General features: G+C 39.9%; 2 protein-coding genes across 2 annotated transcripts; one reads left to right on the forward strand and one right to left on the reverse strand.

The window, feature by feature from the left end:
* The first annotated feature begins 7,393 nt into the window (after window positions 1-7,393).
* LOC127533437 (uncharacterized) lies at window positions 7,394-13,168 on the forward strand. Its single transcript, XM_051946522.1, has 6 exons — window positions 7,394-8,661; window positions 9,987-10,149; window positions 11,189-11,431; window positions 11,767-11,834; window positions 12,372-12,415; window positions 13,058-13,168. The coding sequence occupies exons 1-6, from the start codon at window positions 8,464-8,466 to the stop codon at window positions 13,107-13,109; spliced, it is 768 nt and encodes a 255-aa protein (XP_051802482.1). The 5' UTR covers window positions 7,394-8,463; the 3' UTR covers window positions 13,110-13,168.
* A 4,324-nt stretch (window positions 13,169-17,492) lies between these two features.
* On the reverse strand, window positions 17,493-19,519 carry LOC127533064 (uncharacterized). The gene is made up of 7 exons (XM_051945145.1): window positions 19,442-19,519; window positions 19,176-19,354; window positions 18,841-18,934; window positions 18,526-18,761; window positions 18,107-18,221; window positions 17,621-17,738; window positions 17,493-17,506 (listed from the first exon to the last, which is right to left on the reverse strand). Exons 1-7 carry the CDS (start codon window positions 19,517-19,519, stop codon window positions 17,493-17,495), a joined length of 834 nt encoding a protein of 277 aa, XP_051801105.1.
* Between the last annotated feature and the right edge of the window lie 47 nt (window positions 19,520-19,566).

A 19,566-nucleotide genomic window follows, 5' to 3' on the forward strand; every position in this document is an offset into this window, starting at 1 on the left:
CATCAGCAAAACCATGCAGCACCAGAAGTCGCATTAATGGTAAGAAATACTCATCATTGATTAGCAACAGCATAACAATGTTATTAAAAAGAATTCAGAGACTTATTGTACTTTAAAAGTGTTGAAATTACATAAAATGCACACATTTACTTGTATTTTTAGTTTTAAACATATTGTATGGCTCTCACGGAATTATAGCTTGGAAAATCCAAACTGAATCTCCATGTAATCTCCTATCTCCATGTTAGGAGATACAGGAGAGTCAGTTTGGCATTGTGCGAATTGAATCGCGTTTCCCTCCCGGTACAGTTTGGTACGACCAATCATAGCACGGGAGGCGGGAGTTAATGCTGCGTCATCTTCAGCGCCTGGATTATCCATAAAGATGATGCCGGAGGAGGAGGAGGAGGAGGGCCAAAGCAAATCTTTTTGTGGTCTCTTGGCGTTTTGGATGGCGTTAGTCGTTGCCTCTTTTCACTTGACGTTTCCGACGATGAGGAGGCAGTGGATGGCTCGTTACTTTCGGCTTCTTGCCATTGTTTGTACAGAGGAAAATCCCGTTCCAAGCGTGTGAGTAAATTTAAGCAACTTTTACACATACGCACCGACTTGGTTTGGCTCCGATTTAAAGTTATTCCTAACACCGCTAATCGTTCGGAAGGAGTCTTTTGTCGCGTAGCCTTTTCCAAAATAAGTGTTGTACTTGAGAGTACCCCATGTATTCACAGATTTTTGTGACAAAAACGACAGTAATCATTCACCACGACGCTTTCTCGGCTGCATGCCATTGTTTGGACTACATGGACTTCAAGGTCGATTTATTTGAGCGTCACATCTGTGTTACGCTGATTGGTTCTTTCTCGTTCAAGCTGCATTCGTTAGCCCCTCCTTTTTGAAATCGTCTCGTATCATCACAATGCCAGACTGCCTTTATTTGTATTTATATTAATACATAAATAAAGTCAGTCTGGATTTTCCAGGCAAACGGAATTACATTTAAAAATACACACGTGGACAAAATTGTTGGTACCCCTCAGTTAAAGAAGGAAAAACCCACAATTCTCACTGAAATCACTTGAAACTCACAAAAGTAACAATAAATAAAAATGTATTGAAAATTAAATAATCAAAATCAGCCATTACTTTGAATTGTTGATTAACATAATTATTTAAAAAAACAAACTAATGAAATAGGGCTGGACAAAAATGATGGTACCCATAACTTAATATTTTGTTGCACAACCTTTTGAGGCAATCACTGCAATTAAACGATTTCTGTATTTGTCAATGAGCGTTCTGCAGCTGTCAACAGGTATTTTGGCCCACTCCTCATGAGCAAACAGCTCCAGTTGTCTCAGGTTTGATGGGTGTCTTCTCCAAATGGCATGTTTCAGCTCCTTCCACATATGTTCAATGGGATTCAGATCTGGGCTCATAGAAGGCCACTTTAGAATAGTCCAACGCTTTTCTCTCAGCCATTCTTGGGTGTTTTTGGCTGTGTGTTTTGGATCGTTGTCCTGTTGGAAGACCCATGACCTGCGACTGAGACCAAGCTTTCTGACACTAGGCAGCACATTTCTCTCCAGAATGCCTTGATAGTCTTCAGATTTCATCGTACCTTGCACACTTTCAAGACACCCTGTGCCAGATGCAGCAAAGCAGCCCCAAAACATTACTGAGCCTCCTCCATGTTTCACCGTAGGGACGGTGTTCTTTTCTTCGTATGCTTGGTTTTTGAGTCTATGAACATAGAGTTGATGTGCCTTACCAAAAAGCTCCAGTTTGGTCTCATCTGTCCAAAGGACATTCTCCCAGAAGCTTTGTGGCTTGTCAACATGCATTTTTGCAAATTCCAGTCTGGCTTTTTTATGAGTTTTTTTCAGCAGTGGTGTCCTCCTTGGTCGTCTCCCATGAAGTCCACTTTGGCTCAAACAACGACGAATGGTGCGATCTGACACTGATGTACCTTGGCCTTGGAGTTCATCTTTAATTTCTTTGGAGGTTGCTCTGGGCTCTTTGGATACAATTCCAACGATCCGTCTCTTCAATTTGTCATCAATTTTCCTCTTGCGGCCACGTCCAGGGAGGTTGGCTACTGTCCCGTGGGTCTTGAACTTCTGAATAATATGAGCCACTGTTGTCACAGGAACTTCAAGCTGTTTAGAGATGGTCTTATAGCCTTTACCTTTAAGATGTTTGTCTATCATTTTTTTCGGATGTCCTGGGACAATTCTCTCCTTTGCTTTCTGTTGTCCATGTTCAGTGTGGTACACACCTTTTCACCAAACAGCAGGGTGACTACTTGTCTCCCTTTAAATAGGCAGACTGACTGATTATGAGTTTGGAAACACCTGTGATGTCAATTAAATGACACACCTGAGTTAATCATGTCACTCTGGTCAAATAGTTTTCAATCTTTTATAGAGGTACCATCATTTTTGTCCAGGCCTGTTTCATTAGTTTGTTTTTTTAAATAATTATGTTAATCAACAATTCAAAAGTAATGGCTGTTTTTGATTATTTAATTTTCAATAAATTTTTATTTATTGTTACTTTTGTGAGTTTCAAGTGATTTCAGTGAGAATTGTGGGTTTTTCCTTCTTTAACTGAGGGGTACCAACAATTTTGTCCACGTGTGTACATGGTGCTCATGGCTCTCTCAGCCAAAAAGGTTCCCGACCCCTGGCCTACAGCAATGTCCAGCTAAGGAAGCCACATGCAATAAATGCAGAAAAAAAGACATTTTGCCAGAGTGTACAAAACAAAACAAATGTGTGAGATGAGTGTTGCTACAGCAACAGAGGACTCTGATGGTTATGAGGTTGCATTTCTTGGCTCAGTGACGTGGAATGCAGACAGCAGTCCATGGATGACTGAAATAAAAATGGACAACTATATAACAGCGTTCAAGATCGACACCGGTGCAGATGTGTCAGCAGTCCCTGAATCACTGATGGCCAGTTCAGCAGGCTAGTGAAGGCTACTAAAACCCTTAAGGGCCCTGGAAGGACACCTTTAGGAGTGAAAGGCAAGTTTAGAGCGACTCTTATCAGAGGAAACAGAAGTGTGTTGGAAGACATCAATTTGTGGAGGGCTTGAGCACGCCACCACTGAACCGACCCGCTGCCACCGCACTGCAGCTGGTAGCTAGGCTGGATGGCATCAGTTTGGACTCTAATGAGACTGTCAATCAGGAGTTCCCGAAGCTTTTCTCTGGACTAGGCAAAATAGAGGGCAAGTAGAACATTGTACTGAAACTGGGAGCAAAACTTTTTGCCATATCAACACCCAGGTGCATTTCCCTACCTCTACTACCAACAGTTAAAGAGGAGCTGAAACGTATGGAGCAGCAGGGAGTCAAGAGTGGAAGAACCCACTGAATGGTGTGCAACGATGGTGGTGGTGCCCAAGCGCACAGGCAGAGTAAGAATATGCTCTGACCTCACAGAACTGAACAAATCATTGTTGAGAGAGAGTGTCAGAGAGAAGCTCCGCTGAGAGCTCCCACATAACATAAGAAGATCTTCACCAAATCAGAAAAACACGGAGACTGTAATTTTACTTGCAAGGGTAACAGCACAGTGTAACAAGACACATTAGTGCGAGCTACAAAGACTGCTCCCATACGAAGTTTATTTTATACACAAGCAGAAATGAAAACATAGCATAAGAGCTCGAGTTACACAAGGGGGTGTGCTAAGCTGAAAGAGTGGAAATATACTGGGATGTGGAGACTAGGGAGAGAGAGAGAGGAAGAGATGTGTGCAGATAGGTGTGAGTGAGTGGTATTCTATAAAAATAGTCATGTAAAATACTATGCACACACAGTTAATGCTCTAAGGCTCGATTATGATAAATGTATTTACAAATTCAACTCTAACAGAGAGGCATCCACTTGCTTCGGTAGAGCATACTCTGGGTCAGCGTGCCGGTGCAAAAGTGTTCTCAAAACTGGACGCCAATGCAGGGTTTTGGCAGATTCCGCTCTATCAGCTGCTACACCTGTGGATCCACGCTTCAAAACTTTAGGATTCACCAATCAGAGAGTGTCAGCCGCTGTCAAAGAGCGTTTAATAACGGAAAGCATAGAAATCATCAACATAATCAATGAGCAGCAGCAGCCTCCACAGGTGTTTATCTTTTTCTTCTGTTATGAATAAGGAGTGATTGATGACATTTCTGGTGATGATGATCTTCAATATTTTCCAGGATTTCACCTGTGGAGCCTTTAGGATGAAGAACAGATCCTGGTAAATGCAAAGCTCCACAGCTAATGTTACTGTGGAAGTGAACTTCTACCTGTCTGTTCCTCCCCTGGAAAGAAGTGCAGACCTGCTGACATACTGCTAGTGATGGCAGCCGAAGCCTCATGAAGCAATGAGGTTTTCCTTACAATTAAAGATTCAAAGCTTCAAGGCTGTAGTGACATCTGGTGGACAACTGAAGCCATAGCAAACTCACTGACGCTGTTTCAATCCCATGTCAACAATAAAAGTTCAGAAGAGACTGTGTGATCATTCATGTGTTTCATTCATTTACACTAAACAATGATTCTATCATCATCACAAATTAAAATAAATTATGCTTCTTAGACACTTACAAGTACAACTAAGTTCTTTGTTAAAAGGAGTAAAACATTAGGGTTTAAAAAAAGAAACAAACACAACTAATATGCAGACACACCCAAGACTCAGCCAAACTCTAAAACACATTCCAGATTAAATAAAACATTAATCTAAATGACAGGATGTGAAGCGTTAATGTTGCTTCAGGTTCATTTAGAGCTTTAAGCTTTTGTCTTTTTTAAAAAGTGGACTAAAAGTCTGGAACAGGTTCAGAGTTTCTTCCTGCTTTCCAACTCATCACATATGAGTGAGCACAGAGGTGCTGATGCATGCTTTTATATCTTGTCGTTTGGATTACTGTAATGCCCTGCTCTCTGGTCTTCCCCAAAAAAGTGTATCGACTCTTCAATTATTACAAAATTCAGCTGCACGAGGACCAGAGGGCGGGAACACATAACAGCAGTTTTAAAATCGCTGCATTGGCTCCCTGTGCCCTTCAGGATCGATTTTAAGGTTCTTTTATTAGTTTATAAATGTTTTAATGGTCTTGGGCCTTCTTATTTATCAGACTTACTTTTACCATATCAACCCTCTGGAGCCCTGAGGTCCTCTGGCGCGGGCCTTTTATCTGTACCACAGGTTAGATCTAAAACACACGGGGAGGCGGCATTCGGTTACTATGGTCCCCGTTTGAGGAACAGCCTGCTGGAGAACCTCAGGGCTGCAGAGACTGTTGATATTTTTAAAAAGAGGATCAAGACTCATCTTTTTAACCAGGCTTTCAACTTGTTCTGATAATTCTTAACCCTTCTTCTTATGTTTTTTTATTATTATTTATTATTACTCGATCTTTGAACTTTTAGGGTTTTACGGTTTTACATATTTTAACCTTTATTTTAATTTATTTTATGTTTTTTATTTATTTTTATTTATTTCAGTCCTAGTGTTTTAATTCTCCAGTGTTTTCCCGGTGGGGGGGCTCCCACACGGGGAGCTGTTCCTGTCCATGGGGGTGTTAACCCTTGGTCCCCATACCCCCTCCCCAATGCCCCCACCCTGAACAGGGAGAGAGAACCCATATGCCTGACCCCCAGAGCAGACATAAGGCGACAGTGGCAAGAAAAACACCCTTTTAACAGGAAAAAAGCTTTGAGCAGAACCCAGCTCTTTGTGTGGGGGAAACATCTGCTGCTGGCCAGGCGGACTGAGGCCTTGTCCACATGTATCCGGATATTTTTAAAACCGAATATCCACCCCCCTCCGTTTAGGAAAAAATCTGCGGCCACTCGTCTCCGTTTTCTACAAAAATCTCCATCTACACGTATCTGGAGCGGCGGCGGCGTCTCTCGCGTCGAACATGCCGAGGACGTGGAATGGTTGTCAGGTGCAAAATAGCGGAAGTCACAGCAGTCCTCCTTCTCCGAGGTGAAGCAGTAAATGAGCTTGTAAGATCAAACAAGCAAAAAGCGCCTGTAGTATTGTTGAAACCAGTACACTTTTGAGCGCGTCCATTCTGCTCCGATTGTCTACAAAGGTCGCATGTCTGACGTCTCAGCAGTTTTGTCGCAGGCAGTGTCGTCTGCGCTCCTAAAACTCCGGTTATGTCTGTCCACACGTAAACACACTCCCGGGGTTTTTCCCAAATCTCCACTTTGGCCGGAGTTTTCAAAACCTCCGTTTTCAGAACCAAAAACCTCCAGTTACATGTGGATGACAGGCCGAATCGGAGAAAAATATATGCGTTTTCAGACTTATCTGGATACGTGAGGACAGGGTCTGAGAGGGACAGAAGTGGTAGAGAGGTAGAAGCAGGGGTGGCTGGTCAATAGAGGGCGCTAGGGCGCCGCCCCCTCTGTCTTACATCATGTAGAGTCACAGCCCTTCCTTTAATAAAACGTTTTTAAATTACATTTACATGTATGTCCCATGTTTTTAACAAACAAGCAAAATGGATAATAGAGCCTTTAGAGAGTTACTAAAATGTATAATTTGTAATAAAAAGTCAGATTAGAAACGTCATATCCGGCCTGGGGCGCACTGATCTTTCCTCATTGACTCTCGTTATAACTTTGACATGCGCAGTTCGTTCCTCTTCAGTACAAGTGATAGCAGACCGCGGGGCGCAGGCTGACAGCGCAGATCCTCATCACGACTCCAATGACGACAGCTGAATCTGAGAAGTGCTTCTCAATACTCAAAAGAATCAAGACCTTCCTCAGGAACACGATGTGGCAGGATCGTTTTAATGCACTGGCCATGCTCTCTGTGGAAAAGAAACTTGTCAGGGAGACCCCAGATTTAACCATAGAGTCATTGAGAAATTTGCATGGCCAACAAGCCCTCCAACTCATACGACCACAGAGGTCGTATGTATGTGCCCCTGAATACGACCCATGAAAGCGTATTTTAGATTAGCGCCCCTACGGGTGACAGGGAGGCATTACGTGATTAAATTAGCCTAACGGCTTTTCCCTCACTTTCGCAAGACGGAGTTTTCTGCACGCACATAGTAGTTCAAGGTAGGTACGGTAAATCTGTTTTAATTAATAGTATTTGAGAACAATAAAACATGTTGTCAGTGCTTTGTAATGCTGTTTGACTGGCTAATATAGTATCTAGAATTACTACTGGGGACAATATTAACGTTATAAGAGCTAATGTTAAAACAACTAGCCAAAGATATTTACTGGCAAGCTAGCATTAAAACAGCTAGGTAGCTGTAAGCCGATTTTCAAATGTTGTTATACTTAAGTTGCAGTCAATTACAGCCATTTTCAGTACAAAAAATCGCTAATATTCTATTTGTAAATTAAAAAAATGACGAAAAATACAGGGAATATTGGACCCGCATCACGAGGTGCATTTCCTTGAAAACGACCGATTCGTGGATTTTATACCGACTTCAAGACATGTTTTGGACAAAATAGTTTACTGGCTTGTGTCGTCTGGATGTAAATAGTTGGATTATGGCCGTTTTTTGTGGAATATTTTCATCTGTGTGTAATAATGAACCCGGAAATGTGAGTCACGCTGTGTGCGTTGAAGCCGTGTATAGAGAACGGATGGATGGATATTTGTTTTTGTCGGACAAATGTGTTTTTCTCACCCGCTGTGGTAATCACATCTGAAAGTGGTTTATACCGGCGGATTCATGAGAATCTAAGCTTTCCATCGGCGTATAGTGTTTGTATAATCGCGTTTGCAGCCGTCGGACATTCTTGAAATTCCTATGCAAATTAGTAAGTGTACCGCCGGCGGTACACTGAAGCTTAACGTTACCTATTAGTCACGTTTCTTCACGTTACCGATTAGAGAAAGCGTGTAGCATATACATTTATATCTGCTCCATGCCTGATATCAGGCAAGATCCCAGACTGGAGGTATTAGCCTATTTAAAAGTGTGACTGTGTCTGTGAAATAATTTCATTTCCAATATGCCAGTATTAATCATCCTGCCCTAAACCCATATATGCATATTGTTTAGTAAAAGATGTCAAAGGATGTAGGGGTGAAAAATCTTTCCAAAACTAGTAGTCCCAAAATCTGATGGATGACAGAGGTTTTTGAGAATTACAGCTAGAATAGAATACCAGTAATAGAATACCACATCATGTACTTGTTAATTCTATAAAAAGCACCTATTCTTTATTTCAGACCTCTTCTAGAGCCCTCTCCTTCTACAAGACTATCATGACTATATTTTTCATGAATTGACTAATTTGATCCTGATTAATATTATACAATAGCAGTTTGCTTAGAAAAGCAATATGCTGTATGAAGATTTTCTAAGGTAAAGGACCCTGACCTCTGTCAACAAAGCTTGTGTGAGAAAATTATCCTTATTCTCTAATAACACAGTCTGCACTTTTCTTGTCTTTATTCATGGTTCTTTCCCCAGATGCCTACACAAAAAGATTGCACGACATGTAAAAAAAGCATAGGGGTGGCAAGTAAGACATGCCAGCACTGTGGTGGCAAGCAGCCGTATAAAGTCAGGCTGGAGAGCCAGAAAGAGAAGCTTGCTTCAGAAGGTTGGAGAGAGCGGCAAAAGACAAACAGCAGCATCAACAAAGTATATGATGCCACAAATCTTTTGGTAAGATGCATTTCTTTCGGATTGCTGTCATAAAATACTAAGTAAAGAATCTCTGATCTTCCTTGTTCTTTATTGTGCATGAAAGTCTGAGCTCCCAGGGTACATGATACATACGTCGTATGCATACATGTGCAATACATCGTATGCTATGCTATTATATTTCTGTAATAACACATTTGATTTCAGTGAAGAGATAGCACTACATGGACATAGCATACAAAGATTTTCATGTGCTGTATTAATTAAACTTTTTTTAAGCCAAATTAAGATATTTTCAATGATGCATTCCTCAGTGTGCACACTAAAGAAGTGCTTTCAACTTTGACTGAGGCTTTAGCGTTTTATGTTTGTCTGTTTCATGGTATGTTTTCTACTTGCAACTAATTCACCATTAAAAGTACCAAGCACAAGCCCCTTTTTCACAGCTTGTCCAAGGCGGGACTATTGTGCTGTTATTCTGTATAAACTGTATGTATAACTGTCTGTATAAACTAAACATTGTTGTTCCTCCAACTGTGCCAGCACCAGAACCAACAGAACCAGTATGCTGTGGGTGTATGTATATGTACTGAAAACAGTGAGAGAGAGCAGAGAGGGAACAGATTAAAGTAGTGTCTTAATAACACTCAGTGATATGAAATACATTCTACTATATCATTTCCAGACAAAGAAATGCAGAAATAGCCATTGTATACCAAGTAACACACCACATAGATTGACTAAATTCAATCAAATCAAATATTATTTATATAGCACCAAATAACAACAGCATTTATCTAAAGGTACTTGGGATAAGAGCAAGTTTAGATCATCTGCCTCCACCATGTGGGGTTAAGAGAGAGAGAGAGAGAAAAGAGACAGAGGGACGGAGGGAAGGAGAAGGGGGAGACAGGGATGCACAACACACAATACTACACATGCAATAATACTACAACTACTACAGGTACAACTACTTTTATGCAAACATAAAAAATAAAAAAGACTTGGAATGTATAAAAAATTTGTAAGTATCCACAATAATGGGAAAGCAATCTTGTTCACTGTAAAGAACATTTTCATTTTGCAAATGTAAGTGTGATTCTGATAGTGTGTTTCATGGTAGCAGTTCTTTCACATGTATATACATACACAGGATACTCAGAAGCATCTGTCTCTTGTTCCTCACTGAATTTGAATATCATTTGAGTGTGTGTGTGTGTGTTTTTAAGACATTATTGATATTGCTAATCACACATTGTTGCTTTTGAAAAAAATAATAAAAAATAAGTCTGACTTGATATGCACCTAATTTTCAATCTTCTGGCTTTGTGTCAACTGTCTTTCAGCTCCACAAATGGAATCTTTTGGACAGACATCCAGTCCTCTTTCTGGCCAAAAAAAACGCTGCTGGCTTTGTGGCAGAATGCCTCTGTCCACGGCAAATGGACACAGAAGAGGTTAAGGATGCCTTTGACACAATGAAGGGGATATATGGAGGTCTCCTTAATGGTAATGTGTTCATGTTCATGTCATATTTACACCCAATCCATAGTGAACAAAGGATTATTTTTAAAAGAAAAAAACAACATGTGTTTGTTTATAGCAGAGTAAAATTAATCTTTAGTTTTTTACTGTGTACCCACAGCTGGTTTGAATATTCAGTCTTGATTTTTCCCGTAGTGCCAAAATGTCTCTTTAAATGGAATCAACATGATTTTTCATGCAAATTATTTTCTCTTATCACATGGTATTTACAAGTAATCTTATCTGTCCTCAGATAAGATCCCAAGCATTTTGATGATTAAAAACCCAAGAGCAGCATCACTCAAGACAATGTCTGTGTCACTGTGAAGGATCATAGATCCATGTGAAGAGATTTCTGTGGTAATTTATCATTCAAACTATAACTACCGAAAATAGTTATGTGTCACATTGTAATATCATATTGTTAATAATCTTTTCATCACATCCACATCCTTGAATTGCGATGTGTACCAATATCCACTGTCCAGTTCTTTAGTCAGTTCTTTTATTAATATTTACTCAATCACCATGCATTCATTAACTAAAATTGACTATTGCACAAAGTAGCGGAAATCATGTTTTAGTTTTATTAATAAGTGTATGCAAGTCAGAAGACTTGGAACGACAAGACAGTGGAAGACGGGAATTAGACTCAAAGCAAAAAACAAAAAAGAAGTTGGTGCAAAATGTGCTGCGTACAGTTATCCATCTAACAGCAATGTGGCTGCTCTGTTCCTACATTCATACTGCAATATTTTAAATGGTACACTGTTAATGAAAATAAACAAAAAAACTAAAAAGTTTTTGAAATTTTGAAAAGAGTTTGATTACTTAGATTATACAGTTAACTACTGTAAAAGCTCAGCTTTCTGTTAATCATTTTTCAAGTGTATGTTGTTTTTTATATATTTCACACCACTTACTTTTGTGCAGCTGTAATAACTCAATAGTCTTTGGTATGTGTATATTTGATTTGCAACTGCTTTATGCCAATATTTACAACACAGTTTCTTCATCCCGACAGTGACTGTTGCGGCACAGACCAGTGAGGTTCCTGCATCTGTGTCCACCTCCCCTGCTCCTCCTGTGTCCACCTCCCCTGCTCCTCCTGTGTCCATGTCCACCTCCCCTGCTCCTCCTGTGTCCACCTCCCCTGCTCCTCCTATGTCCATGTCCACCTCCCTTGTTCCTCCTGTGTCCACCTCCCTTGCTTCCCCTGTGGCCACCTCGAAGCAGAAAAGAAAATCAAGGAATGCAGACCCTAGTGGTATGTATAGTTTCTGTGAATTTAAATTGTGTTGAAAGAACTAAAAGACAATAAATGTTGATACAATAGGAGTAGATTCACAGTATTTGAAAACATAATGCTCAAATGTTCATATTTACATGCAAAGAATTTTGGTTGCTGTGATCATTCCTTGTGTTCATCTATAATCTATAAAACATCCCTCTGTACCATGACTGCAGTGTGGCTGAAATAGTCCATGACTGTGTAATCAAAACATCTGTCATCCTTCCATGTCATGTTCTTGTCAGTTTTGTTACTAGAGGATATTTTGAACTTTTTCTTCATGTCTCTAAGATTCTTTTCATTCATTTCAGAATGTCCTGTTCATCAAGGCTCAAGTGTTTTCCCTTACAAAAAAATCCTCAAGAAAAGACTCAGAGAGGTTTGTTTCAAGAAGCATGAGAAATTACCTATGATTAAAGTAACTTATACTATGGTATGGGTGAATACTTGATTCTGATTGGCTGCAGGGTGTCTGTTAAAAGTATTATAGCATGCCTATGAAAGAATTGTCAAATATCATGATTGTTCTAAATTACTGCGCTGGATCAAAGGTTACCTTAGCAACGTGTCACAACAAGAGATATTAAAGAATCCACTCAGCCACTTCTTGTGGAAAAACTTGGGATTTTAACCGTTAAAAAAAACAACATTAAATAATAACAATAATTAAATATGTATTTTTTTCCACAAATATACCATGGTATAAGTGGCATAATGCCCTTCAAAGTGTCCATTATCAAAAATGAATGGACGACACGGAGGACTGAACTGCGTCGTCATTAATTTCTGATAATGGACACCTCGTCAAGCATTATCCCTTACATATGTTATTTGATATCACCTTAAGGTTGTATTTAATATTCATCTTTTGAAAGAAAATGCAACTTATTTTACTTGTCCTTGTTTTTTTGTTAAGGGCCGCGTCGAGGTTTTGGTGCAGTGGCAACCTTGCTCTGGATGGTATGTATGTTATTTGAATTTCACAGTGTACAATTTGAAGATACTGAACCAGTTGCCAAATTCCAGACCCAGTTGGTTTCTATGGCATAGTCATCTGTGTGTGAGTGTGGGTGAATAGATATTCATGACAGACGGTAGCCTCAGACAGTGTGAATGGGGTGAATGTTCACTTGATTAGCAAAGAGCCTTGAGTGGACACCAAGACTAGAAAAGAGTTTGGGCCGGGATTCTGTCCAGTGCAATGTTGCTCCACATTGTAAGGAATTGACTGTACAAGTAAGACTTCTGAAAGATGGGAGAGGTTTGAAGGTCATCAATAGGCTACTGAATAGAAGCCCAAACTGGTGTTTAGGAGATACAGATACCTTGTAATACTCGTCTTTTACATTAAATATTGTCATGCACCTTTATTACAAAAATATAGTAACATAGTAACATTCTTAGTTATGCAATTGGGTCATTAGAAAATGGTCTTAAACGGAACTGTAATTACAACGGGGTGTTTGGATGATAATAAGGTGAAATGCATAAATACCTGAATACTTTACGTTTCTTTGTAAGTTGCAGAATCAGCATGGTACATATTTCAATTGTTAAAATGTGAAAGTAATACTTTTTGCTATCTCTCTGTCTGTCTTACAGTGGAGCAAAGTGGAAAAACTCCTGGGAGCTTCAAGACAATGTGGAACTTTGAGTGCATAACATCATTATTCATATTTGGAGAATTCTGAAATAAATGCCACATTCTGTCAACTGTCTGCTCTGTTCTTCACACCAGTCAATATCTTTCTATCACATCACCTCTCTGCCCATGCCATACCCTACTGTAATCAGCCTCACCTGCACCTCATCCACCTGCTGTATTTCAGTCACTGTATTTAAACCTCAGCTCCACACTCACCCACTGCCAGATTGTTCTTCGTCCACATGCAAGACTCTCCAGTGTTTTTCTCCTGCCTGATCTTCTGGTTCTGACCCAGCCTGATACCAAACAGTCCTTATTCTGTGCTCACTGGTGACCTGACCTGTCCGCTGCTCCGGACCACGGTAATACATCACCTGTCTGCCAAGTTCTGATCGAGCATGTCCTAGACCTGTCTTTGCTATATGCTCTCTGCAAACCTGACCAGTTTTCTGCACCCGACCTGCCTCAATCGTCTGATACCCGGTAACCTGACCAGCCTTCTACCCCTGACCACGCTGTCTTGCCTGGACACTTCTGGGTTCCTGGAGCTGGGACGATGCCAGCTCACAGCTACAGCTCCTGTGGTTCTGTTCAGTTGGGTGAAGCTCCATGAAGCCTGGTCTAGTACTGTGGTCTCTTCCTCTTAAACAGCTGGTCCACAAAAGACAAAGTCAGATTCAGCAAGCCCAATCCAAATCCCTCTGCTACTATAATCTGGTTCAATAAAGCTTCAATAAAGAACGCTATTGATCTCAAAAGTTGTGCTGCACATGAGTCCTTGCCTGAACTGTGACAATAAAATTATTTGAAATAAACATATAGTTGCTGTTTGTGTTGCTGTTTCTGTTTGTGTTCCTTCATACACATGAAATATTGACCTTTGAACCTCAATTTCAGGGTTCTTATATTGATCCTCTAAATGGAATGTGAAGTGTAAAAATCAAACTTTTGCCCCAGAACTAAATGAAATACAATGAAAAGGTCTTGACCAGGTGAGTAACGTGTTAGTATGAAGATTGTAAATGGCTCCTGCTTTGAAATACTGAAATTTGAAGCTTGATTAGACCAAAGCCTATTGGCATAAAATGTTACACTGATAATAGGGGATGAAAAATGAGTGTAAAATTTTCCAAAAATGAGAAGTATGGTGTGCAGAGGTCTGCGTCAATTGCTTTAAAACATTTGACTAATACATAACCATGACAGCTTGTTTTTCCTAAATTTATCCAAGTTCTCCCTGAAAGGGGTATAAGAAACTATACCTGAAAGGGGCTGGCTTGGAACAAGATGAAAATTTTTACTTTATTATAGAACAACACTGAATACATCATTGGAAAGGTCTCAGCCTACAGAGTAACATACATCAGTTTGAAAACTGTGTGAGGATCTTGCTCCTCAGGAGTGACCTTTGAACCTTGAAATTGAGGCACTTTTGAAGGCTTACAGGGCAGGAACAAAGTATGTTTCAAACATAAGGGCAACATTTTTGGAAAGCGCTTGACCTCTACAACCACAAAAGAAGGTAATCCAATTGGGGGCACCACTGTGTAGAGTCAAAATCCAGGAAAAACACAATTTAACCTTCTAAATATTATGAAATAACAGATTTTTATCAAAGATATGTGTTTGCCACCCTGAGAAAACCCCAGAGAGCCCTCAGGTGTCATTGTAACCTTGCAACATAATAGGGAAAACACATTAGAACTACAAAAAAGTTTGGCACAACACACTTCTACCTATTGCAACCCTGTACTAATTGTAGTTCTACAAGCATTCTTCCGGGTTAGGATTAGGGTTTGTGACATTAGGGTTTAGAAGAAGTGTATGCGCTCATTTTTCAACGGAAAAGGAAAGTCGTGTCTTAAATATTTAGGTTTTGAGACGTTTGTTGACATAAAAACACTAACACAAACATTTAATAGCGCTATTTTAGCACTTATTCAGGCTGCCGCGTTTCACCGGCTAAAGGGGGTATGTTCAAAAGCAGAACTCATTCAGCAACGTTTGAAAACAGAACTTCTGTGGCTCGTGACTCGGATCTTTTGTGTTTGTTTTACAGTGACGGTGTGGTTTGAAGTTTGTTTAAATATAATGTGTCTCCCTCCGAGACACTGCCCAATACAGGTCAATGAATGTGATCAGCTAATAAGAAACGTTTGCTGCCTAACCGTTGCGGCTTGTGAACATACCGCAACTCTTTCACTAGTACTCTGAGACGCACGCATGCGCGCGACCCCCGGTTGATTGTACGCCGCCTTTAAAGACTATAACAGCCATACTATTTTATTTTCATGCTTTCAGAGGTAATTGACAAGTAGCTAGTCTGGCTGTACCTATTTTTCATCATAATGTGAAAATAAACTCAAACTCAAACTTTAGATGTTTTTTTAATTAAACAGGTGGGTTCAAAATAAAAGACACAGGAGATGTGGCTTCAACTGACATGTATTTATTCTGCATGTCACCATTTGTGTTACCTTTAATATCATGTTAGCATTATTCTGAAATGCACAATAACTTTAAAGTTTGCCTCCTGGCCAGATTATTGCTGTACTCTGGTAGACACACTGCTGTGTAATCTTTTATTGTGTCATGAATCAATGCAGCCAAACAATTCACAATTCCTCCTCTGAAAGTTCTGAGCTGCTGTCGTCCTCTTCACAGTCCTCCACATCTTCATCTACCATTAAAAAAACAGAGTCTGTGTCTACATGGGAATAGGTGCTGGCGAGTTCACTCAGTTTGTTTTGTAGAGCATCTCTCTTCTGCAGAAGACAGCAGTGCAGTCCTCTATATCCGGCCTCTGTCATCTCTATTAGAGTAACTTGAGTGACATGTGAAGATAAATGAGATTTATAATTAGGCAGATGAAGCTGGAAACATGTGATGCAGTTTCAAGGTCCAACTTGGAGGCTGTGTTTTTGTGTTAAGAAAAACAGCAAGCTGGATTTGAGGTTAAAAAGGCTTTCATATTTGATCAAAAAAGTGTGAGTTACTCTTTAATAAAGAGAATATTTGTAGAACATACCGTTGTTCTTGATGTTCTCTTCAGTGTGATGAAGGAGGCTTTGTAGTTTGTCCAATGCGTTTCTCAAGTACTGATAATGTTGAGTCATCTCCTTCACAACGATCAGCTTCTCCTCTTCGATACGCCTGACTAGCATGACCTGGTCAAAAACACGCCTCTTCAAACGAAGGCTTACCACTATTTTGGAAAAGAGAACAGATGTGACAGAATCAAAACTTTACTGTAAACATGTTCTACCAAAATTCTCACAGTGCTGATCATTATGTGGCTCACCATTCTTAAATTGATGGCTATAATTACAAGTCATAATGAAAAACAAAACACTTTGCTTACCATCTCCTTGTGCTTCCCAAGGCAGCAACACATCAGAGAGACTGCATGCTGCTTCTGCGTCAATGTTTTGTGCACTGGTTGCAACAGCGTTGTACTGCATGATCATCTCTCTGAGTTTCTTCTTGAGCTCACCCAGTCTCCTCCGTTTGCGTTGCCTTGTTTGATTGCTGTCTGTTAGGTTAAAATGTTTTACTAGTAAAAACAACAACCAAACACAAGTTGTTGAGTAATGTAAAACTAAATACCATTTGGTCGATAGAGATCATGCTTCTTCCTTCTGAGGGAATAGATGATATCCTCAATCTCTCTCTGGAGCTCTTCTTGGCTACTACGAGCACCATGTTTTTCTTGAAAAACAGAAACAATCCAAAAGCGTTGGAAAATCAAAAGTAACCAAATGAATGACAATACCAAACTGATACATCTGTGACCATGTTACTTACCAGTGGCTGCCCACTGCTTCACATCCTCCACCCACTTCTCTGTGTCATCATGATCGATGTTGAGTTCATGCTGGAGACGCTCAAGATTTGCTGTTTCAGTTTCTGCTCTCTGTGTAGACTATTTATAATGTTTTCAAGACAAAATATAAGAAGAATTCAGTATCACTGTCATTAGTATTATTTATTTGCTGAAAAATATTTATACTTTTCAGTCAGTCAGTCTACATGTCAAAGTATCCTTGTGAAAGATTTTGAATCCCACATCACTCTCTATGTGAATGATATTCTGATGAACAGTGCCACATTTTTTACAAGTAGCCTCAATCACCTGTGTATGAATGTGTGTGTGAATGAGGTGAATGTCGACTAGCTTTTTGAAGTGTTTTGGGTGGTTGCAAACACTAGAAAGCTGTGCAATAAAAATGCAGCCTAATCACCACCCTTTTAACCACAAAGTGACAAATGTAAATGTTAAAACAGTATAGAGTCTAAGTTTATAGTGCAGACTTCTTGCCTTGACAAATCGCTTTGCCAGTGTCTTGTGAAGACTCTCCACCTTCCTGTTGTTCCATCCCATGGCAAGCATTGTCAACATATCTCCTCTGCCTGTACAAACAAAACAGAGAAGATGCAAGTTAACATCAATTTTATCATGTAGTGCTGGGGTCAAAGCATGGAATGGACTGCGATTTTTTTCATGGAATTTTTTAACCAACCTGACTTGGTCGTGTATTTTGTAGTCAGAGCTGCCCTTGAGAGAAAGCTGTTCACTTGCTCCACTTCTTCACCAACAGTATTTCCTGCACCCTCCTGGTTTCTGCCACCCCATCTCACCTGCACCAAAATAAACAAAAATTCAAACAAATATATGTGGTAGTTATAAACTCCCTGTATTTACTTACTTACTTTCTTATATAATGTAATAAGTATTTTCTAATGTGGTGTCTAAAATCTTACCATTTACCCAAAGGAATCAAAAAGTGTGCATACACAACAGCATCTTGTTAATTTCTCAGGACCTGCAAAGCAACTGTCCAAAATGACACTATGCACATGAGGCAGCAATGGTGCGCTCATGAACATTAGCAAAAAGCAAGTATCTCTGGCTTTGACAAGGGCGTAACATGGCCACAACATGTTAAGTGATTTCACTAATGTGTTCAGTCTTCTTATGACACAAACTTTTGACCTGCAAACTGTACCTCACATTTGCCAGTGTGAGCCTTGGCATGCATTACAGAGAGAAAAGGCTTCATCTCTGTTAGTGGTTGGAGCTCGGGCAACGTCTCTGCCATCTTCTCCAAATATGGCCAATACCTGCAATGAAAAAACACTTAGTGTTTGGGGTGCATACTGAGATAATAATGAGACAACTTAAAGTTAAACAGTAAAATCTGTGTTAACAAGCAAAGAACAACATGTAGCAAAATAAATGTTAATTCTAATAATGGCCTACATCTGATTGACACAGAAGTGAGACCATATAAGCTATATCCACTTTCAACAGCCAAAATGTCTCAAAGGTATGATTGTAGATCTGTTGCGTCAAGCTATAACAAATGACTACAGTGTAAAATACCAGTGAAAACATCAGGTATGACTTGGCAAGGGTCAAGATTACCTGCAAGTGAGGTCCATACAAAAGAACTTTATGTTCGCTCTTTCAGCCAGCTCTTTCTGCAGGAACAATGGGTAGGCATATATTTCACCACGATAGTGATTTAAGCCTTGCAGCAACATTCCATGTCTGCAAACAGCAATTTCCAGGCCTTCCTCATCCACCTTGGCCCTGGACTTCTGTGCAGTTTCTCTGCCTGCTGTAAATGTTGCTGGCCCACAGACATCATGACCGGTCCTCTGAAAGGAGATACAATCTTATGTAGGCCAGAGACAAGTAGAAAATAAAGAAGAGGCAAATAGTTGGATAAAACCTTACAAGTATCATGTGGCTTCTTATCTGGTCAACAAAGGCAGACACCTTGGCATCCTGTGCGATGAACAGTCCATCAAAGAGAGACTGTTCATCTGTCCTGTTAAATTAGAAGAATGTTGTTGTTTTTTACAACCTTCATGTTGAACAATCCTGCTTTTATACATTGTTACATTAAACGAGATTTTAGGATTATAACTATGAATTCCAATATTGCAATAATGTGTGATTACACACCATTTTTTATTTTCCAGAAACACTGTCAAATTAGAAAGAATTTCTAGTAATGAAGAACATTATAGTTATATAATTAGTAAAATTAAACAAATTAATCTGCTGACCCCATGGACTTCTTGAAGCGGTAGTGTTTTCGGTTACCATCTGCAGATATGGCAAGCATGTCTGGTGTGCATGCAGGGCAGATGAAGGGCTCAACCAGGCACAGATGCTCTTTCTTCCAGTTGCAGAAAGAAAATTCCCGATACACCTTGTGGAATGTATCACCACATATACTGCCCATCTGAAAACAAGAATGGTATTATGTTGGTCAATTCAAAACTCCAATCAAATTCAAAATCGACTGGATTTGGATGACAAGAGTTCTTACTCGTCCTGTGCGATGGGCACGATGTTCAAGCATTCGGATAAATGCTTTTTGGGACGTAGCTGGGCTGGCCAATTTCATCTGCTCAAATGATGTAAAGACATCAAATTTGAACAGAGTTTGGCAGC

This window comes from Acanthochromis polyacanthus, chromosome 3 (assembly GCF_021347895.1).
Source record: "Acanthochromis polyacanthus isolate Apoly-LR-REF ecotype Palm Island chromosome 3, KAUST_Apoly_ChrSc, whole genome shotgun sequence".
Taxonomy (NCBI): domain Eukaryota; kingdom Metazoa; phylum Chordata; class Actinopteri; family Pomacentridae; genus Acanthochromis; species Acanthochromis polyacanthus.

Excerpts from the sequence above, each read along its gene's own strand:
- LOC127533437 (XM_051946522.1), top strand. The coding sequence starts at position 8,464 with ATGCCTACACAAAAAGATTGCACGACATGTAAAAAAAGCATAGGGGTG. Across the intron at positions 10,150-11,188 it reads ATATGGAGGTCTCCTTAATG|TGACTGTTGCGGCACAGACC; the intron begins GTAATGTGTTCA and ends TCATCCCGACAG. Across the intron at positions 11,432-11,766 it reads AAGGAATGCAGACCCTAGTG|AATGTCCTGTTCATCAAGGC; the intron begins GTATGTATAGTT and ends CATTCATTTCAG.
- LOC127533064 (XM_051945145.1), bottom strand. The coding sequence starts at position 19,519 with ATGAAATTGGCCAGCCCAGCTACGTCCCAAAAAGCATTTATCCGAATG. Across the intron at positions 18,935-19,175 it reads CGCTTCAAGAAGTCCATGGG|GACAGATGAACAGTCTCTCT; the intron begins GTCAGCAGATTA and ends CTAATTTAACAG. Across the intron at positions 18,762-18,840 it reads TAAGAAGCCACATGATACTT|AGGACCGGTCATGATGTCTG; the intron begins GTAAGGTTTTAT and ends ATCTCCTTTCAG.